The sequence below is a fragment of the Copidosoma floridanum genome, unplaced genomic scaffold (genome assembly GCF_036245765.1).
Source record: "Copidosoma floridanum isolate Cflo_tuat_1 unplaced genomic scaffold, Cflo_Japanese_pri ptg000020l, whole genome shotgun sequence".
NCBI lineage: Eukaryota > Metazoa > Arthropoda > Insecta > Hymenoptera > Encyrtidae > Copidosoma > Copidosoma floridanum.
In genome coordinates this window covers 26,428,040-26,452,370 of record NW_028321897.1, presented here as the reverse complement: position 1 = coordinate 26,452,370, position 24,331 = coordinate 26,428,040, and the positions used below count along the sequence as shown (strand labels likewise).

Below are 24,331 nucleotides of genomic sequence, written 5' to 3'. Positions count from 1 at the left end.
CCCTAGAAACGTAATGTACTACTTTACTTATACTTCAATTATGGAGGACACTCTTAACTCTTCCGTTATACATCTGTTAACGTATCATATCTTATTTTATACTTTATGGAATATATGTCTTAGGTAATGTTTTAGAACGAAAATTAACTACTAAAAATTCAACTGTACTTCATTTAATTATCTTTTTAAATCTTACTAGTGATGACAATTCAATTTTGCATCTTAAAATGGTACCATTAATGAGTTTCTTACAATTAGCTAAAGGTGGCACTTAAATGTGTACGGGGGAGTGGGGGGGTTCCCACGAATAATAACGGAGAGTTTTGTAGAGTTAAAATAATGGATAAATTAAGAGTATTTTTGCTTATCGTGCAAAGATGACAATGAAAGGGTCGTGGATGAGCTCTGAAAATTGTGCAGGGTAGGGCTGTGGGTGGGCCAAGAAGATCTTGGCAGACTTAAGGTATTTTATTGGGTTGAAATATCAAAGGCGTCCAGAACAAAAACGAGGAGACAACCCCCGATAAATAAGACTCACAAAAGGGCTTCATATTCCTGCCCAGCCATTGACGGGACAGTCTGTTAAGCACTGGAAGCGGAGCGAGTGACGTCAGTGCTGCCAGCTTTTTCAGTAATAATACTGAGATGGATCTAGAATATACCAGGAACTTAAAATCAGAACTGAATATAGAACAGATAAAGGAGGATATCATGTTTGCAGAAGTCGAAAAAATAATTATACATGGTGGAAGGAGCAACAACGACGTACACAAAAACAGCAATGTCGATGAAAGAAGGTATGAAAGTTGCATTGAATTTTTTGCATAAGTTTAAGGATAGCCATGAAGGGACAAGGAAAAAGATGATAAACCTCCTAGAACAAGCCAATGATAATAATCTGATGAGAAAGACGTACAGAGCAGAAAAAAAGGAGAGAATCATACGCTCTATCCAATCTAGATTTCTGAAAAGCATGCTGACAAGGAAGTGGAATAGGAGCCTAAAAGCTCCAAAGGAGACCCCTAATCCCTCTTTTAAAAAGAGAAAAACACCTGGGTAAATCAACAGCTTATCACCAAGGTAAGAATTAATAGCAGTGACAGCGGCAAACGAGATAATGCCAGAAAAAAGAAGAAAATTTTCGTTAAGGTTGCGGAAGGGCAGAGCTTTGCCAAGGTCCTAAAGAAGTCAGGACTGATTTCAAACCAGAAGTAGGCCAAGATCATAGTCGAAGGTGTCACTACGACTAAAAAGGGATACCTTTATCTTCAAGTTGAAGGAGTATCGGACAGGGAGGCCCTAGTTAGCAGTATAGCTAAGACCGTTAAAGGGCAAGGATCCGTTAAAGCAACCGAGAAAAGGGTGACGCTCGAAATCTGAGGCCTGGATCCAATTACCAAGAAGGCTGACGTCGAACTTGCATTGAGTAGAATCCCTGATTGATCGCCACAGATGAAAACAGTGACGCTGCTAGAGTGAATGGCCATATCTATAGAAGAAACGAAGAGGCTTCACACACTGCCAAGTGAGAAGACGGGTTGAAGTCCTCAGATAGTACCGGTGTCTGGGGTATGGCTACATAGTCTGAAACTGTAACAAGAAGAACCGATCGAAGCTATGCTTCCGATGTAGCAGCTGCAATCACCGCAAAAAAGATTGCAAGGAGGAGGCCCGATTATTAGCCTGCGGAACAGAAGGTGCCAAACACGGAACAGGTAGCAGCAGCTACCTAGCATTTATAAAGGCGCTAAAAAAAACTAAGAGTAGGGTGCCTGCAAGCCGCAGATAGAGTTTAAGAGGATAAAAGCTAGATGACCATTGCAGATCTAAGCTGCGCTGACTCACCTATATTATCAGCAAGGGGAAGAAACAGGAATCGATGTTCCGCAAAACAGCAGACGACTAGACGGAATAGAGAGAAAGTAATGTCACGACGGTGACGACATTCTAATGATAGGCAACGTCAATGGTCAACACTCGATAGTCCGGGCTCGAAGTATTTATGCAAAAGAGGATTTCGAGCCAAGTGTCCTGGGAGATAGGTCTTGCCAGTTTAGTAGGTATTTAGTCAGTATCGCGAAGAACATCATAGCAAGAATAAGCGCTTCTAGGCTGAATGCAAGTCCCACACAGGAAAGGGGTTCATAATCCCTTCTATCGTGCATCAAGGCATTCTGGACGACCTTGGACGAAGGAAAAAAATAATAATAACAATAATAATGATTATAATAAGAAAAAAAGCGTGGGCCAGAATCCGATAGTACCCGGCTACGAGTCATGCGTTAGAAAACAGGTAGTCCGATCAACAATCGACAGGCACAAGAAGTAAGAGACAAAAGTAGTTTTCATGTTGTGAGAAGTAGGCGGAGCTTAAGTTAAAGGCTAGATAGAGGGGCACACCTACTTATGACAAAGTCATTTTTTCCCCAGCCATACGTGTCAAAATATGTCTCAAAGAAAAATATTATAAATGGTTATCGTAAGACTAATTGAGACCCAGATCTGTCTATTCTTTGTTTTATGTGTGAAAAATCAGAGAGGGGATAAAGAGCCGAAGAGAAACTACATTAAAGGGATGCAAAAACTGTAATACTACGATACTGTTCCTTATATATATCTTCCTATATTATATCGTCGTAAGAGTTAGAGTGAGTTTTTGCTCTCCCCCGCTCCCCCCAACCACCCAGCTCCCCCTCAGCTCACCCCCCAATAACGTAGTTATTCTTATTATTTATTTTCTTGCATTTTTCGAGTAATCCTACTTTTTTGCTAGCTCCCCCCCACTCCCCCCCAGCTCCTCTCCCGACTCGCCCTAGCTTCCCCATATATAATGTAAATATATTCGTACAGCCTTATATATTAACTGTTACAAGTGGTCTAATTTTCACATATAATTTTATTTGACCATAACAAAAAATTTTGTGTTAAAATTATCTTACTTACGATGTTCATTTTGATGACATACTCTAAAATGTCTTTTTAGGTGCTCTGCTCTTACATAACTTTTCCACAATTTTGACAAATATTTTTTTAAACGTTTTTTTCATAATTTTTCAAATGTCTCTGAAAGTGATAATTTCTTTTGAAATTTTTTTCGTATTTAATACACTAAAAATTTTTTTCAATGTTTTGGCATTCCTTTGTGTGACGCAAATAGTTTTTCTTGTCTAATATTAAAATGCTACACAAATAATATACAAAAAATTTTTTTTTTGTGAATTTTTTCGTGAGATGATAGACACTCTTTATTTGAAAATTTTGAATTACATTTGTCACACTGATAAAATTTTGCATCCATGATGGTGTATCTAAAAACATATTACAAAAAACGGATTGTTTATGATTACATAAATCTGGGTACTAGACGATACTAAAATTTACTTTTTTGGTGAAAGAGAAAATTTGCAAGAAAGTATAAAAATAGTAATGAACTTTAGAATAGTTTTTTTGTTACTCCAAAATTTCATTCCAAACAAAATTTTTAATTTCAAATTTGTTTTGTGATTCAATTTGGATAAAATTTTTTTTGGGTTTCTACATCTAGACAATGCAACATATAATTGCCCATAAGAAAATAATAGTTTTCTAAGGTATACTCCTAAGGCATCAAAACTTTGACCTTGAGATTTATTGATAGTCATAGAAAAAGCTAAGGTAAATAAAAATTGTTTTCTGTACAATATAAATGGTAGCGAAGAAGAATTGTTTGTTTGTAGTGTGATTCTTGGAATAAAGACTGTATTTCCTTTTTTTTCACCTGTTATTATTTCAGCTTCGATATTGTATTTAAATAATTTTGTAATTCGTAATCTTGTACCATTGCAAAGTCCTTCAGATATGTTAATGTTTCGTATCAACATAACATTAGCGTTAATTTTCAAATTCAATTTATGTGGAGGAAGACCTTCTTTAATACTATTTGAATATTCTGTAGGGAAATTAATATAAACATTATCGTCTGATTTGTGTACTCCTTTGTGAGTTGCTTTGTCAATACTATAGTACGTTACTAATGTTCTTACCATATTATTTAAAATTTTTTTGTTCAAAAAATGAGTGTATTCATTGTGAGAGGATAATATAGCTTTACTTATGAAAGAATCATCATCATTATTAAAAATTTTAGAACATACATCATTTGTTTTCCATGTCTAAGGAATTACAAAAGTTTCAATTTTGCCTTCTCTTACATCCAGTAGCAATGAAGAAAATTTTTTATTAATTGAACGTATATTATTTTTTAAATAAAAAATATTTAATAAAAGGCCAAAAGTTGGAAAATTTTATGGTTTCTTGAACCATAGTAAGTTTGCTTCCGTTTTTTACTACTGGGAGAATTTGACGAAAGTCTCCACCTAAAATTATGATTTTATTTACAAGAGGTTTATTACTACTAGATAAATCTTTCAAAGTCCTATCAACGATTTCTAACGCTTTTTTTGGTATCATAGAAGCTTCATCCCCAATAATTACTTCTACATTACGTAAAGTCTTACGGAAGTCTGAAAGTTCTGTAAGTGGTCATTTCCTTTGGGAGCAGAATAGAAGCAATACCAATCCAAGCCATTGTAAGAATTTTTTTTAATTGATATGAAATAATAAACTAATGTTTTGTATAGAAAAGTTTTTTGAGATCTACCAGGACCATCGATGAAAAAAATTTTTTTTTCAAATTTTATTATTTCTTGAAAAATTCAACGTCGATCATGACTGAGTTGTGAAAACATTTCATGGAATTTATGTTTACAAAATATTTTTTCATCATTGTCAGTATCGATATTTTTTTTTCTCGTTTCTGGTTGTTCTGTTAAACTGAAATCTTTACAAGACATATTTTCAGAATTACAAATTTCGTTTGAATGTAAAAGAGCTTTATTTTGATCATCTTTACAATCTGCAATGAAAAACTTTTTGTATTTTTTCCAAATAATTTGACTAAAAAAATTTTCAGACATAATAAACCATGCGAAAAATTTTTGTAGTTGAAAAGGCAGCATAACGTTACATACTTCTTCAAAAATTATATCGTTTTGAAAATCGTGTTCGACCAATCCCATAGAAATAGCTGTTATTAGTCAGGGAAAATAACACTTTAATTTGAAATCAGCAGCTTGTTCTCCATATTTCCTTAAAAGCAGATCAGTAATAATTCACCAGCGTAGAAAATTTATTCCCGAGTATTTTCGAAAAATGCCATAGTATTCCGAATTCTGTAAAATATACTTCAGCATATTATTTCCATACTAACAATTAATTTTATCATTTTTTAAGGCTTTAAAAAATATTAATACAAACCTTATTTTGAAAAAATTACATTTATAACACAATAAAAGGGGGGGTTGGCGGGCGGAGCGCGCAGGGGGGCGGAGCCCCACTTGTACACACACACACACACACACACACACACACACACACACACACACATATATGTGTATAGTAATTACAATTGAAAAAACTATTGTTATTACAGCACCTATTGTATAATTGCAAGTGTTGCTGTTATCGACGCCGAGTGCAAATATCTGTATTAATCGTTTGTACTATCAATTGCGCCGCGTTAAAGTGTGTGTGTGTGTGTGTAAGTGGTTTCTCGTCAGTGAATTCAGAAGTTACAACTATCTATTTAGTGCGACAATGCTGCAAGTCGCACTAATAGGTGAACCTGACGCGTCACTTCTGTAGTAATAATCACGTAAAACAGAGCTCTTTTCCCAAGTTAGAGCCGTCTCTGCCCATCGTGTTCAAGGCCACCATCTACCGTCAGCCAATTGCCAGGGCCCTGACCTAACTGCCATACAGCCAAAGGACGATGACCCCGAGGAAAAAGGACAGCCACTGCCAAAATCACCACTACTAAGGTCTTCGTCGAGAGACTGCGCCAAGAATGGTAAACCCAGTGGTATAGTAGTGTTGGGTAATGTCACCGTGAACATAGTATGTGTGTGTGTGTGTGTGCGTGCAGAGCACGCGTTTGACTGTACAAGCCGCGTGAAAAAGCTCCTAGAAGTGAGAGAAAAAATGTGATTATCGCACGTCGTGCCACGTGCGTAGCACCGAGTCGTACCAAGATTTCTGGACCTGGACGCCCGCGTGTGTGTTCCTTTTTCTTTCGTGCAAAACAAAGTGATTTTTTTTTAATAATATAATATCACCTTTTTTGTCTTTTTCTATGCATGTCGCCATTTGAACATCGTTATTTACAGGTAGCGTGGATCGTTTTTTCCTAGGAGAGAAGCTTGTTTCCTGATAAATTACCCCTGGGACTTTTCTACGTAAGAGTCTCCAGGAGTTGAGCAGTTAGCCCAGCAGCAAGCGTCGTGGGCGTGGGGTTATTTTTGCGTTTTCGGTGCAGTGCTCTCCTCATTGAATTCGGTATAAGAATCTTTGTGTGCGGCTTTAGGACCATCTTAACCGTGAAATCTCAAGTGTCTGAGGGCAAGAAAACAAAACGTTACACCCTCCTGCCAGTCTAATGAGAAAGAGCTTAATGCTTCTATGCTTGCACTACTAGCCTAGAGTACCTAAGAGACGTCTCGGGTTTATCGCATCACTGATGCATACTATACGTATGCATACACGTATGTATGTGTGTATAACTTGTATATAGATTGTATGAAAGTATACATGTATGTGTGTATGTATATGTAAGTGCGGTTTTCTTTTACAGCCTTTCCTGGTTCTACTGTATATATATACTACAATGTGCGTATATAATAAATACGTAGGTTAATTAATTTTATTACTTAAAAAAAGTTAACTATCAAAAAAATGCTGCATGTATAGCAGATCAATTGAGATAGAAAATATTTATTTGACATGTTTCAATAATGTAACGTTACCTTCCAATATTCAAGAACAAGCCATATCTTTAAAACGAAGCAATATAGAACAACAATAACGATTTTTTGGGGTTTCCTAGAGAGAAAAAATATCATAGCGCACAAATAGAGAGGTGTTCACTTATGTGAAAACATCATCTTAAATTTTAATGTTTTAAAAATTTTTTAATGAAATCAAGGTGGAAAATTTTAGAGAAAGTGATAGAATATTTGCAAAACTATAACAAATGTGTAAAATATATTTTTCGTTTTTTTGGCCAAACATTACCTAAAAAATAATTTGAAAACTTAAAAATCATGAACAGAATGATGTAGGAATAAAACAAAAATAACATTTTTCATGTGTGCGCACGCAAGCGCAGTTTCATGCATTAAATATAATAGTTAACATGTAGCATTATCACGATGCAAAACTATTTTTATAAAAATTATAGGTGATATTCATTATAAAATAAAATTGTTGTGTGAAAGACATTATTAATTAAAGCGTAAATAAGAAGTGCAAGTAATTAAATTTATTAACATTTCTCATACATGAAAAGTTTGCCTAGTTTATTTTTTAGTTTAAACTATTGGTTGTAGGGAAATCGTTATATACAGCCATTGAAAAAAAGTGCCACCTTCATTAAGCATCAAACGTGGATCTTTTTCTTGCCAAGAAAGTATGTTACCGATTTCGCCACCAAAGTCTTAGCGAATTTTTCTTCTCAACTGCTACAATTAAACTTTTCGTTTTGGTGATTATTCAGTCAACTGCTACATTTGAACTTTTCGTTTCGACGTTTTTTTAATCAACGCCTCCTCATGTGGTACAACTAAATATTAGAAATTTATCTAATTTATAGATATGTAATTATTAACGAAAGTCATTAAATTTATCGAAATTTCTTGTCCACGATGAAGAGGGAGTCACTAAAACCTTAGTTAAAAAATTACCTAGGCAAACTCATCATGGATGGGAAATATCGATAAATTGAATGACTTGCATGATACTTATCCATCGATAAATTAGATTGATGACTAATATTTATGTATATCGGAAATAAAAAGTAATTATAATTGATTACTCTTTAATTTAAAAGTTTTTCACTAAATTGATTAAAAAACAAAAAAACAGTAAAGGATAGAGAATTCAATTTTTTTGTGGTTTTGTAGAGCTTCTGGAGATAACTTCCATTATTTTCTCAAAAACTAATCATTTTTTATTGTAAATGAGTTATTAAAACAATTTTTAATGCCTAAATTCTAACAATCTACGAGATAACAATATTATCGAATTTGGAATAAAATAATGGAAGACAAAGTTCCCTTTAAATTGATTTGCAACCTTTATTTGTACAGTCTCGTAATTTTAATGTTCAAGTAAGTTTAATATCACAGAGAATTAAATAAATAGTTTTCTTGTACTGGCGTAAGTCTGCTGTACACAAGGCTTTGAAATCGTATACGATGTCAAAACAGTGATTATTACCGTCAAAGCATATTACAGTAACGAGTATGTAGAGGTTAAGAAAATTATTATTTTAAATCACAGCTCAGTAGTTTGTACTTATTTTAACAAGAAAATCTGCACTAAAACAATATGCAAGCATAAATTCTTTTTCATTACATCATTTTTTTGTTATTTTTTGTTTACCTTCTTTTCTTAAGGTCTTGTAACTTTTTATAAAATTTCAAGACATCTTTTATTACTACGATTTGTACTACAGTTAACAAAAATGGAGTTTTGAATAGCAAAGCATTGATCAATGCTTCATTACAAGAAAATATAATTTAGTTATCTGTAGTTGCAAACACTCACGTGACAACAATAAAAGCAACCTGGTTTTACTAGATGCTTTTTCTTTTCCTACATACGCAAAACAGTGTTGTCCTTAGCTTTTAAATAGAACGAGTTAGAGTTTCTTGGAAAAAGACGATAATTCTTTTGAAATTTTTTACGACGAAGAGAGGTACAATTTAAGAATACTTGCAGTTGAGGTTTTTAGGATGTGTTTTGGTTTTAATTATTTTATTTATAGTAACGGGTCAAAATAAAAAATTGCGACGGCTAGTTTATATGTGAACCTATATTAAACATTTTTCCTGTATTAAAAAGATACAACATTAGTATCCTATGAAAGGGATTCCAGAGAGAGGAGTTAAGAGGTCGTAGGTAGTTTAATTCATAGATAAGAACCCACTGAATCCAGCAGTGTCCTTGTTTACCCCTCAACCGTGGAAAATTTCGAGATATTTACTCTAAGGTTCATCCATTATACACAATCTCTTATGGAGCAACATAAATACATCTTAATTTTCTAACCATAATGTAGGAGTTACATATCAGGATAGTAACTGTTTTATAGAAAAAAATTTCAGCTTCTAGGTGATACCTTGTTAAATACAGATAACTCTAAAAAAATTCGAGATATTACGTAAAGTATCCATCAACTCATTGTATTCCACTTGTATTAGCATACAGTTTTTAAAGGTAATACATATATGTACGTGATGGTGCTCGCACATATACCTACAGCAGTGATACCAACTGAATTATTTTTGGGTCGGTACCAATGCTCACTAGAGTCCCCTTAACGAAAAAGGTTTCTAATGTTCTAACAATGAATCATTAAAAAAAATCACTATTACTGTTAACATATACAATTAGAACAGCTCGAAAAATTAACATACAAGAAACCGAGATACATTTAGTAGACTCATCAAACTATTGAGCTGTAACTCTAAGAAATATTCTTAAAATTCTGTAGAATACAACAGAGTTTATTCTTTAAAATAAATATTTTTAACTATAGTTCGAAAAATAAATATTTTTGTGGAAAGAATGTCGATTTTTTTATTAGAAATTCTTTCAGACGGAGTTTTTTAACTTTGCGCATGGTACAAAAACTACTATTTCCGATCTAAGTTTTATGTTACTAATCAAAACATTATTTGGTTAGGGTTAATGAAAATAGCTTACTACTCTCATTGTACTTACAAGACTAACGTGGCATTTAAAAAATTCTTAACACTAAAAACCTATTAAAACAATTAATACCTTTAAAACATCCTCAATTCTTATAGCTCCATCTCCATCATCATCAATTTCACCTAGTATCTCCGTTATACGAGCTAACCGATGATTATCTGGCACATTTTGAACTTGTTTAATAGCCAAAATAAGCTCGTCAATTCTAATTAACTCTGCAGCTACCAAAGATTCAGATTTTTGTTGGTTAGAAAGTGTATCCATTTCTTTCTTCATTCTTTTTTCAGATTGCTCTAAATCTGATAAAATTGTATCAAGTTTACTGATTAATTTATTTACTTTTGTATACAGCCGGTTGGCACCCTTGGAAACCTTAATATCATCTATATGTGCAAGGCCTTTTGCTTCTGTTTTTAATTCATGGAGTTCTTGCAGATCTTCTCGATAGTCAGCCATTTCTTCTTTCAATTCTTTCAACTCTTCTTTTTCAATGGACATCATTCTTTTTTCCTAAACGTAATGATAAATATTGAGAAAAAAATTCATAAAAACTGTGTTAAAAAATTAAATTACAATAGGCAGTAGTATGAGAAAATGTATGAAAATGACTGAAAATATTTTAAAAATAATAATTACTTTTTATTTATTTGTTTTTAAAGAGAAGTTTCAATGTTATTATAACTAACCAGAAGTAATAAACAAAATTGTTTAAGGCGGTTCTTCACGAAGTCGCCGTATCAATGCGGGGTGGGTCTCTGTAGTTTTTCGATTATTAATCAGCTTATTATTAACAGTATAAAACGTCTCAGAAATGCGCTTATAATCTAATATCATGTCATATAAATAAGAAAAAATGTGATTATACTGTGTTAAAAAACAAAATTTTGTTCTTCGGCGCAAGGTACTAAAAATTACGTATAAGTCCCCACTCAAGCAGATAACTGAATGCTGCATGTATATCTATACATATACTATACAATATATACTATCGTCACATATACACATTGTCGCATAGTTATTTTAATCTCTTTACCTTTGTTGTTATTATTAATAATTAAAATAGTTAAATAATTTAAATCGTACAATAGTAATGTAACCTAAGTATTCTGTTCGCTGTACAAATGAGGAAATAAAAGGCAAATTTGTAAAAAAATTATTTATGTTATCATTTATAAAGAATTATTAGGAGATTTAGAAAGAATTATTAGTATAAGTTTTGGTGTCGTTACCGTATACACTTGCCCTACAAACATTGCAATCATGAAATTATTTTACTGATTTACTTATTTTAGTCAGTGCATCATTTGAAATTGGCGCCTGCATGCCGAGCATCTGCTCATTTATACGGCTGGTCCATTACTCAATCTTACTAACCGCGAAATTCCTACTTGTATGATAAAATATCATATAATATTTCTATGATAAGTCTCAATTTTCTTCGTTCTATTAGAAAGCTTAAGATTTCTTCTATTACTACGAACTTTTTTCATTCCAAGTCAACTTTACACGATATTGCATTTTATCAAAGAACGGTGAAGTAATCTCCATTAGAGTTCATGTTGAAAGTGCATTTTTTAATTGACTTGTTTTCAAAAATTTGCATAATACAACAATTCTTACTTTGCAAAAGCCGTGGTCAGTTCAAAATTAACGTTTTTTAACAACATGCAATGAACTTGATATAATTCATTTTTTTACAGCCAAAAAATAAAGTAATATAAGTTATTGGGTTATTGGGTTATAAAATAAAGAAAAAACTTTCATTTACTTCTTTAACGAAATATAGGATAACTTTTTTGGCTTACATTTCAATGACAGCTATTTATCCATACTCGCAATAAAAATAAAAATTGTTGCCATAAAAAAATCAGAATTTATTTTTAAACTCCTTATCTTCAAACAGCTCACTGACACTAAAGAAAACACTGCTTCCTCAGCAGTTTTACTAGCTATTTTGTTTTTATTATATTGTGTGAGACGATCACAAAAATAAGATACACCGATTGTTTTCTAATACTTATTTTTCTGATCTTTACTACCAACTTAAGCAGTGTTTTGCACATTCTCAAGGTCTAAAATAAACATTTTAGTAGCAGATATCTATATTTTGAGCAAACCTTAAAAAAATGTGCGAATTTTTACATGACTCCATTATTTTGATCCAATAAAAATTTCGGCCAACCCACCCACAGCTTACTATTTTTACAGCTCCCTATCTTAAGTTATGAGACTTTCACAGACGTCAACAATTTATAAATTTTTAATTTTCATTGAAACATATCTCTACTAAACAAAAATACAATTGCTTCCTATTTTTCTAAGCAATCCGTACGGCAAAAACAATGACTTAGTAATATTGAGAGATGATAACGGTTCAAAACCAATTTAATTTGTTCATTTTCGTATGTAAAATTCAAATTTTTGAAAATATACATCTACTTTCAACGCTAGCAAAAAAGGGCCAATGTCATTAAAATTATGTACAGATGTTCTTTTCAATATAATCCTGAGATTCGTATAAACAACCTTAATACTGTAAGAAGGGTTTTATCTGTTAATGGATACCCTGATTAGTTTGTTGCCAAAACGATAAGATCTAGATTGGCATACATTAATAGTAATATGGAGCCGGTAGTTCGTTAATACGACATCGACTTGCTTTACTTGTTAAACCTGTGGTTTTTTTTACGACAAATATTTTTCTTTTAAAGTTGAACATATTTTTTCCAATTTTGATTTTCAATGCGTTTGGTATAACAATAATAAATTTACTTGTATTATTGAACGAGGAATGTATGGTGTTAAAGATTACATCAGAGAGCACCAGATTCATGGATGTATTTATATGTCCATGTAAACTTAATGAGTACGTTCGTACATAAGTGTGTGAATCATATCTATTGATGTAGTCACAAACTAACAACATAGCAGACGATAGACCAAACGAATGGATAATCACCCACGGCACAAAAACATACAGAGACACATGGATGTACAAATATATCCATAAATCAAGACTGCATTTATATGCAAGTAAGATGGACTCTTGGGACAATCATTATAAAATTTACGAATAGTGTTTTTTGCACTTGAATCCAAGAATAACGACGAATAATTTAATTGTACGGTTTTACTTTTTTTATTAGAGATGTATGTCTCTGATTAAATTAACAATGTAAAATGTTCTAATTGTGTTTTTATTATGCCTTGAGTAAGCGATACATCTTTAGTACAATAAGATAGCCTTGATATTCGCTGTTTCTTTATTTCTGCTCATAAAACAATGAATTATTATTTTGTGTTTTACATTTTTGTTAGATGTCTGAAGAGGTCAACAATAATAAGCGAAACGTCATAGATTTACTCAATAAAGATGCTCCATCATACTAAAACGTGTTTTTTTTTTTATTTAAAACTTGAATTTATTTCGATTAATCTGTAGATACATCAGTTATTATTATTATTATTTTTTTTTATAAGTGAATAAAAATTTCTGCAGCGTTTATAGAACAACATCTCAAGCAAACAGGGTATTCCTGACGCAGCACAGTTACAAAATCAGTGTTTTAATGTTTAGTAGTTGTGAGTCTTATGTTTCACTAGAATCCAATGATTTATTTTAAAAAAAGGCAGGAGGGATCTCCAGACTTCTGATAGAAGCGAAGCTGCCTCAAATATGTGGCAGCAAAACATTATCCGACATAAATTGTACTAATCATGTCTGTAGATACGCACATACATATAAAAGCCAAATCACACGGGCGCACCCACACAGTCACTCACTCACCTCCCCCCCACACACACAGATACAAACACGAAGAGAAATCTGTATAGCAGACGTTTAGTAAGGTAAATATCCCTATTATGACCACAAATTTCATACTTTTTTCTTTAGCTTTTTGTTCTTAAGGAGGTTCCAGCTAGTAGAGATACCAACCCGCATCTTGGAGCCCTAATTTGCTCAAAAATCTTTGATAGTTGGCACCACTGTCGCAAGAAAAACATAGGAAGTATGACGTCTCGATCAATTATAAATAGAATAATTCAAAATTTTTTCCAGTTATCTACATTTTTTACGACGGCATTAAAAAAAATAAAGTTATAACCTACAATACGTATGCACTATTAATACCCAACACTTTCATTGGAGTTGCAAATCATTATTCTTAATCTACGTGCCATAAGTGCTCTAACTGATAGAGCGAGCTTCAAGCGCAATTTTCTTAAGGTTTTGTCCGGTTAAGGCTATATAAAGATACTATCAGATTCAGCGTAATCTAAACTATTTAATAACATATGTCTAATATAGCGCTACAACCTCCTTAATTAAAAGCTTCAATGATGTAAAGTTCAGTTTTGGTGAGCCATGAATTTACAATTAATTTATGGTTTTAAATTGTAGAATTCCTTTGTTCATGAAAAGACCATAAGACCAAAATGTATATAACTATTAACATTTGACCTATTCTTTCATAATTATGTTTCTATTTATAAAAACTTTTTTAAAAACATAAATTTAGTATAATATTTAAAGACAGTTAGAGCTTTCTCACTTGTATACCACTACTGTATTAAACAGAGATAATTTTAACGTTTATTTGTTCATTAGAATGGTATAAATTACTAATGGTACAGTTCTAAAGATAGATTACGTTCTACTTGGTCCCCATTTATAGAACTATCAATAAAATTTGTCATTTATCGTATGTACAACGAAACTTTACTTGTAAATTCATAAAGATAAATAAAATATACAACAACCACAATTTTTTTCATTATACATGTTGCACAACAAATGTATAAATTTTCATGTTTCATGAATAGGGACATGTTCCACGAATAGGGACATTTACCTTTCATGGAGTGAGCAACCACTGTAGGTATATACAGTAATATAGCTGAGACGAGCTCTGTCTGCTCCCACACGGTCAAGCAAACAGACGCTGTACGGCGACACATACTGTTATACAGGTACTACGGATACATTGTCCCTACATGCACGCGTTTAACGACACACAGTGGGATAAACTGATATTTTTCGTTTTAAAACTATGTAAATTTCCTAAGAAAAATAATTTTTTCATGAAAGTTTTTGGATCTTATAGGTATGATGACAAGGAATAACAGAAAATTAAGGAGGAATGTAAAAAATGAAATCCTAACCTACAAATTTTGGATTATTTCAGAAATTTTTCAATTCAATTTTTTTTTCTTTCTGTTGGAAAATAAGTTTTAAAGAGCTGGTATTAAACCTTCATATTTATTTTACATATATTCTTCATTTTCATGATTAAGGCTAATGCCTTAATTAAAATAGCGTCTAAAAAGTAACTATTTTGTCAAAATCAAGCATAATTAAAAATAAAAAAATTATTTTCTTCAGAAAGTTTTCAGAAGTGAAAGTGTTGTGGCTGGGAGTGATAAGTAACAACTCAATGATATAAAAAAAAATTAACCTATATACTCATGTGGTATATGGAAATTTTTTTCGTATTTTGAAAACTCTTTCTTGTTCTCTTTATTCATTCTCCTAATATAAGATTTCTCAGGAATATAAAGTAACTTGATCAAATTGCTGTCTTTGATAATTATAATCATATAATAATAGAGAAATTATGAATTGCGATGATGTCATGGATGCTTTTAAATTATTACGTCCTTGTTTCACTCTTAATCGGATTCCGTTTCCGTGTCACTTACATCATCGTCGTTCTTCCTGTAAATGTTTATAATTTCATGATTGACAGTGGTCAATAATTATCATGAATAATACTTTTACATGAAAATACTTTTCATGACTATTTTTGTTTATTTCTAACATAATTTCAATCTCCAATAACCTTGCAAAAATTAATTATATTATTTATTTTGATTACATTCACATAATAATCAGTCTATCTCACCATTAAGGGTATTAAAATTCATTAAACAGAGTAATACTAAATTCTAAAATATTGCTTTAATACCATAGTGAAGGGACAAAACAGTCCATTTTTTACTTTACATTAGGTATTCAAAATAATAGCCATATAAGATGTACTAAATGGCAACATTTTGTTGAAATGTATTCATCGCTTTTGTAATTAAAGTGATCGAGAAAGTATCATATAATTTACTACTCTACAATTCAAGACGTAATTTTAATCAAATGTAAGATATCATTAAAGTTTTGTGATGATGTACACAAGTGTTTAAAAATATTTTTAAAAAGCCGGTAAATAATTTGCAACTGTATTCTCGGTTTAAAACAAGATAAAGTTGTTTAGTTTAAATTCAATAATTAGTACAATTGAATCTAACTTTTGATTAAAAAATAAAATAATTGTTTTGCTTAGTAAATATAACAAGTTTAAAATACTGCACATAGATTGACAAATTTATTATGAAATCTTTTTTTTCCCCCAGCGTATAATACAACTGTAATTAGAGTTTCCGATGTAATTACTACATTTACATGGAGAAATAGGATATTATGATTTTTTAACAATGGTAATATATAATTTTATGCCTGTATTAACTTTTGAAATCTATTACTTGTTGATTGTCTCTAATTTTATTCAATATTACACTAAAATTCACAAGTTTAAAAAGAACTTTGTAGAGACTAAATAAGTGCTTTTACTTACTGTGATCGCGTGAATTCACTTAAGTCTTGAACGTTTTTATGATTCGCCTTTAGCCATTATCTTTGTTCAATATACTCTAATAAAATGATAAGGTCTGTCATGTAAACTGCCCTAATAAAAACGTCCAGAATTCTAAGCTTCCTGCTTATTTATCGTGCGTGTGCAGTCCAATTTCTGCGATAATACTTGTGCCAGCTTTCACTACAATCTTTGGAAAAATATGCTAAAGGTAAAGGAAACTTTTTCGCGATCTCACAACTATGAGCAAGCAATTTGTGTAATGTGGGGCTCATTTACGCCCAGGGATAACATTCGTTATACTTTTTATAAGTTTTAATACAGTGTACTCATTTTGCTCAGAACTAGTGCGTGCTTGCTTTTAAATAATAATATTACGAGAGAAATGTATTTCACCAGCGTTTCATCTAGTTCAAGAACTTAAACAAATATTTCTGGTTCCGCGAAGCATTTTCGAGCAACGTCACCGTTTGTAGTGGTACCATGCCCTTGAAGGACTTGGTCAACTCGAACCTTGAACTTTTCGTAAATTCTATTTCGTACAATTTGAGCTCGCTCACCTGCCTTTTCTGAAATAATATGGATATTACTATGCAAACTAATATAGTTAGGTTACTGATTTGACACTTCATTTTTCTTAACAATTAAAAATATGAACTTTTTTGCAAGACGTAATAGCTATATTTGACAAAAGCCTACTTCGTTCATGATCAATAATATATATGTATTTAAAAATACTTTGTATATACAATTATATTAGTGAAAAAACATTGTAAATTTGAGTTTTCTAACACATTTATTCATTAAAATATCCAATAGCAATCAATTTCGGACTTCATGTGGAAAACCCAATCGTATGTGCATTCTAACTCAATTACTCAAAACGATGGTATGTGTGTTTTTATATGATTATTTATGAGTAAATAATAGTTATTTACATTCAAACGATTGGTCAAACTTGGGAAGTACAACCTTAAGGACACATCAAATGCAACTGAGTGACAAACTCGTCCAATTGTTCGAATTTTTATTTAAAATTAAAAATTGTATTGCGTCCCTTGAAAAAAGTAATAAACCCTGCTGTGTAAGGTCTGAAAAAAGTAAAATTTCCTTTTTAACATTTCCAGTGCGATAAATATGGTCTAATTATCACAATTACGTCTTGCAATTTTCATTAGAAAGTAATATCCCGTATCCTTTATTTAGTTACACACGAAAGATACACATTAAATACAGTCACTGCTTGTGCTACGGACTAGCAAAAAGAAGAGTTTTTCAATTCATATTTCACCTTTAATATTAGCATTAATTGTCCATGTTTGCAAAGGAAGTCCATATGATATGTGGGTAAGATTTTCAAAAGCTTTCATATCAGCATATAGAAGACCAAGGCCAAGCTCCATAAATGATTCATCAATGGGATGAAAATCGGTTGATACATCTTTATCGAATTGAGAATTAGTGCAAAAGCAAATATTGCATCTCCATGTAGCTTTGTTTTCTACAATTGCGTTTACACATTTTCCGTCTAGTAATGTAACAAAAACTTTGAATGACACTTGTGCTTTTTGTCCATTATCTAACTGAAATGCATATGATGTAAGTGTGGATATTTCACGGTTTAAACGATTATACTCTGTAAGTATAGACTCCAGCGTTTCCTTCTCTAATGCAATTCGTACTGGTCTACAGAATCTATAACTCTGTGGGCTTGGATTCTTCCATGTGCAATTAGGTGTAACAAAATAATTTAGTACCTATATTACCAAAATAGTCTCTACAATAATTCCTAAATTTTGTGCTGAAACAGCGGTTTTTTTTTGACCAAGCATCATAGCGTATTAAGGACGCTCAATGATTAGACGTTGCCCTTACTTAGAATAGTATAAAACATATATTCGAAGAGACCAAATGACAAAGTGATAAGGCAGATATAAAGATACGAGTATAGAAACAAATAAAGATTTCAGAGGATCTTGATTAATTACATTTAAATCGGTATAGCCTTGCTGTGGGTTACAATGACCAGCAGAGCTATCAAACCCAAGTGTCACAGTTAGCTGCAAGTGTTGTAAGTCCTGTTTGCTCCAAGAACTTGCTACTGCAGGACATAGTTGTTGCGCAATTTTATTTTAAATATTTTTGAGAAACGCGAATTTTAACTTCTGTATGTACATCATCGGGTAATACGAGGCAATTCTTCATCTCTTTTTGTATCATAGAGTAAGAAGGGTATATATAACATTTTCTGATACGCAAATCCCTGATTAGAGCTACATACGACTTCTTACTTAAATCATGTTCGCAGTAAAACGCAAGAGCCGATTTAGGAGAATGACTGTATTCAGCCATTTCAGTACTTGGCTGTACAGTACGATCTTCAACTTCCATCTCTTCTATATAGTAATCTGTTCTACTCATTTCTTTATGAGTATCAATTTTAGCAAGATGAATTTGGCATAACTTTACTGCTAATTTTAACAATTCAATATTATATTTGACATAATGTAACACTTCGTAGGCTCGCCTATATGAAGTGATCGAACTGGCCTTTTTTGTTTTTAAATTCGTGGTCGTCCTTCTTTACCAGTATCCTTCTTCGCTGTAGGGGGACGTCCTTTTAAAACTTTTTTCTGTCTACTATTATATAAAGTTAATATACCGACTAATTTACAGACTATCTCACTTCGGTATATGTTAATTAATAATTAATTTTCATGTAATTTACGTTAATAACAATATTAATTAAATGCATTTTAAGAGAATTCAGTTTCAACTTAAAATCTTTATCGTAATATTATCTAATTCCTACATTTATTTTTCCCTCACTATACGCATGTCACTGAAATAAAGTTGTGCTTGCTTAGTTTTTCTAATTACCAGCTTTGTTTATAAACTCATTTATCACGTGAAAATAGCTGTTCAATAAATCATTGGAATGAAGCAGTCGGGGGATCAAAAAATGTAAATGATATACTGAATTTTCTCAAACTATTAAAGAAGATTTAAGTTCCATTTCATAGGCACGAGATGTTACCTTTCGTTATATAATTAAAAGTGATTGCAATAAATTTTGTCCTGATTCATTTTATTTCTTAAAGCATTTTTATTGAGCGTTTACAATTTTTTTAGTTAAAACACACTTTAAACTGTTGATTCATAGAATTATTTATAGATCATTTAAGTTTTTAAAAAATACAATTTTTCTATAAGGGCTCAACATTGATGTAAGGAGTCCCAAGATATTTCAGTGACATGCAGCTTTGACTTAAATTAACAAAAGTGAAAATTTTTTACATACAAATAGTACATACTGCAGCTAATATCAACGTAAGCTCAAACATTCTCAGTGCGAAGTCACTCAAAGTACAAATCGTAATCACTAAAATGAAAATCTATAAACACATTCAATGGCGATTCTGTTTAGCTCATATTTTTTCTCATTCACAAAATATCGATGTGTAAGAAATACAAATGGAATCGAATAGGATATTGTGATTTAGTCGTTAAACTACAAATATTAGAAGTATACTTATATTTGTTTAAGTTGTATACGTCTCCGTCAGCCCAAATGTGCACAAGTAAGGTTATGACGAGACTAATTTTTATTACAATTAATGTTTTACCAGATAACGTCACGGTTAAGGTTCTTTTTTACTTGCAATTGTAGCTCCATAACTTTTAGCATTAGGAAAATCAAAGAATAAATGTACTTTTCTGAATTTAATAGACTGATAAAAAAGTTTACTCTCCATGCAATAAATGTGAATTGTTAAGTTTCCTTCGATATTTTGAATGATTGTTGAACCTATCGGCAGCAACTGTACGATACGAGCACCAAGAAAATACACAATACTTACTTGCCGATATTTACTAATCACTTATATCCACGATAAAAACTCTTCTACTTAGCACACACATTACATGACTGTCCTACGGGAATACTTCTTTCTTCTTACGTTCGATAAAACAGAACCTTTGAGAGTTCTCAAAATCTATTTGGCACGTATCCTCAAATTCTGCCATAAGTATGTGTAATACAGACAGTAGACTAGAGTTCACAACAGTAAGCCCCGAACACGTAAATTATGAGAATCAATAGAATAAGTTTGATCAGAATGCGTGGACCGGATAAAGCAAGAATGGTAATGCACTTTGCTTGAATTTAATACACTCACCTATTTTGGCGCCCGGTGTAATACGCAAATAAGTGTACCTCTGTGTCAAGGCTTAGTAACTAAAGCTATGTAACTGTGCCTTGTTTTATCTATCGCTGCATATAACAGTAATACTGAGAAAAGAACAAAAAAAAATTTTCAAAACACGAAAAAAATTCACGAGTATCAAACCTGTTGACATCAATGGTACTGGTTAGAGATGGTGAGATCTCGCAATTCGAATCGCCAAAGCAATAGAACAAACTTTGTTAACAATAAGAGAAACCTCTTTTAATTCTAACGATTCTCGATTTGTGAATCGTATGAAGTTTTCGAAAAATTTATCGTCGTTTTCAAGAGATCCACTTGACTGGATCAGATTTAAAGAAGCATACGAATATTCTTTAAAGTAAGGTCAATTTACTGATAATGGAAATTTGATACACTTGTACGATTGTTTGAAGGGAGATGCACGAAATGATGTCAAAACGCTGTTTTCCGCAGGAAATAGTGCCAGGGAAATAATGAAAACTCTTGAAATGAGATACGGTAATTCTCGGATAATTTTGTCGCGAATTGTTAAAGAGATTTAAGATTTGCCGCGATTTGAACCTCATAAAATAAGTTATTGATTTTGCTACAAATTTTTAAAATGCAATTAAGTTCAAAAATTGTAAAGAAATAGGCGCAAAAGGAAATTCGATAAATGTGACTTTAAAGGGTTTTGGCGGAGAAAATGCGGTTACTATGGCGAGTAAGAAAGTAAATTTTCAAATAAAAGTCGATTCGGAGCTTTATAGTATGGATAATGTTTTAGTTGTTGAAAATCTTGCTCTGCCCATGCAATGTGTAAGCGCTGATTTGTCAGACCTTTGCTTAAATAAGACAGGGGTAAAGATCGATCCTTATTTTTAAGCTCTGGAATCATTGATAGGACAGACTTACTGTAATTTAATTTTAACACGTGAATTTAATTTTTTAAACTCGAGAGATTTGTTGGTTTCTCGAAGCTTGCTCGGGTGGTCTTTACACGGAATGAATTTTTTACCGACATCAATACAGGTAAATGTGATCGAATGTAATGAGACTAAGAGAAAAAGTAAGCAATTATTGAAGGATAACGAATTTGATAGTATGATAAAATCTTATTTTGATATCGACGCGTTAGGGATAAGTTGTTTTGTAAAAGGGTCGGAAGAGAATAGAAGAGCGATTGAAATTTTAAACGAAACAAGCTCATATATTAATGGAAGTTGGGAGGTCGGTTTATTATGGAAAAATGACGATAAGGTACTGATGGATGGCCGCGCAACTGCCTTTCGAAGGTTTCAAATAAACGAGAGAAAACTTGAACGAGATAGAGATTACGAGATGTATACTCACGAAATGAATAGATTAATAGAAAATAGTTATGCTTAGCCAGTTAAAGAAAGCTCAAAAAATTTAAAACTTTGGTTTTTACCGCATTTCGGTGTATAACACGTAAACAAACCTGATAGAGTGCGTTTAGTTTTTGATGCAGCCGCTAAAACAGCTGGAGTAAGTTTCAATGACTTTTTGTTAGCCAGCCCTGATTTATTAAAGTCACTGCTAGGAATCTTGATGCATTTTAGACAATACAAATACGCCTTTAAAGCGGATCTAAAAGGTATGTTTTTAAAAATTAAAATTCAGAAGGACAATCAAGATTTCCAACGTTTTTTCTGGAGGGAGGAGGATAAGTCTTTAAAGCCGGTAGAATACGTCATGACTTTTATGTTATTCGGCGCGAAATCATCACCTTGTTCGATTCTTTACATTAAAAACAAGAACGCGAATCTTTTTATTTAAAAATATCCAGATGCGGCTAATAGTTTAATCGAAAACTGTTACATGGATGACTATCTTGATAGTTGCAAGTCCATCGATGAAGCATCAACACGAGTTTTACAGGTAGAAGAAATAATTGTGCACGCGGATTGGACCATGCATGGGTGGGCAAGTAACGATGATTTAATAATTCAAAAGGTCAATTCAGCCGAGACAAGTAAATTAATTAGGCTAGAAAAAAAACAAAATGAAGCGCAAAAAAATTTAAGGTTTGCATGGGCTAAATTTAACTGACGAATTCAGCTTCAAAATTAATACAGATAAAATTACTCCTGGTTTTTTGAGTGGTGATAGGGTTTCGACTAAACGCGAGTTTTTGGCAATAATAATGTTAATTTTTGACCTGTTAGGCTTTTTAATGCCCTTTACCGTGCAATCAAAGGTTCTTATGCAAGAAATATGATCGAGCGGAGTTAGTTGGGATGAGAGAATTCACGATAACGATTACGCACAGTGGAAGCTTTGGTTACGCGAATTCGAAAAATTGAAATACTGCCGCGTTGATCGATGTTATCAATTATTGTATTTACAATAAGATGAAGCAGGACTACATGTGTTTTGCAATGCAAGCTCAAAAGCTTACGCGACCGTCGCGTATTGGAGATTTCCTTTGTCAGGTAATAAATTTTATACGTCAATTATAATAGAAAAAAGTTGCATCGCACCGTTAAAAAATGTTTCAATTCCTCGTCTCGAATTACAAGCTGTGGTACTATCAACAAGATTGGCAAAGATAATAGAGAACGAACATAATATCCGGGTTTCAAAACGAGTATTTTCGACTGATTCCGGAATCGTGCTACATTGGATAAAAAAGGGCCACGAGAATTTGAAATTTTCATTGCAAATAGACTAATTGAAATAAACGAAAATACTAATACAACCGAATGGCGATGGGTACCTACCAAAAATAATCCAGCTGACGATGGTACGCAATACGCGCCGGATGCGTTATTTAAGGGTAATAGATGGTTTTTGGGTCCGAAGTTTTTGCAAGAGGATGAAATAAAATGGCCAGAATGAAACAGTAAAAATTAAAAAAAATAGAACTTGATGCATTCGAATACAAGAATATTGTAGCTACTGCTCAAATTACAGAGCCTTTTTTAGATTTATCTAGATTTTCTTCGTGGGAACGACTTTTCATTACTGTAGCACTAGTCTATAAAGCTATATATAAGATGCAAAAAATAAAATTCACCATTATAAAAATGATTTCTAAAGCAAAAGAGTTATGTATCAGATTCAGTTAATGCAATACATTTTTTGGTGAAATTCAAGCACTCAAGAATGAGAAGCCGATTCCAAAAGAAAGTAGGATTTTAAATTTAGATCCATATATTGACGATCACGAAATTTTGCGAGCAAAGGGACGACTCGTGAATTTTGCAGAAAAAGAATTCGAACCATGTCTAACAATTTTAGACTCTAAAAATATTATTACTCGCTTGATAATTAAATCATATCACAAAAGATTTTTTCATGCTAGCCACGAAAACGTTATCAATGAATTAAGGCAAAAATATTTTATAGTAGGCCTTAGAAAAGCTTAACGCAGTATGGTAGGGAAATGTATCGAGTGCAAGTTTTTACGAGCAAAACCGGCCGACCCTAAGATGGCTGATCTACCATCTGCACGCTTAGGACATCGTTTACCAGCCTTTTCTCATTGCGGTCCCGATTATTTTAGCCCAATGACGGTAAGGGAAGGAAGAAATAAGCTAAAGCGCTACGGAGCTTTATTCACGTGTATGACTACTCGAGCAGTTCATATAGAAGTTGCTCATTCCCTTAATACAGACTCAGCTATCATGGCCGTAAAGAGACTTATAGCAAGAAGACGCAAACCAT

At 32.4% G+C, this 24,331-nt stretch overlaps 1 protein-coding gene across 1 annotated transcript in view; it reads right to left on the bottom strand.

Annotated features, from left to right (window-relative positions):
* Letm1 (Leucine zipper and EF-hand containing transmembrane protein 1) overlaps window positions 1-24,331 on the bottom strand; it is a 224,786-nt gene that overhangs the window by 84,952 nt on the left and 115,503 nt on the right. The window contains exon 6 of the mRNA XM_089593931.1: window positions 9,880-10,320. Coding sequence (XP_089450057.1) covers window positions 9,880-10,320 — 441 coding nt within the window. The remainder of the gene's footprint in view (window positions 1-9,879; window positions 10,321-24,331) is intronic.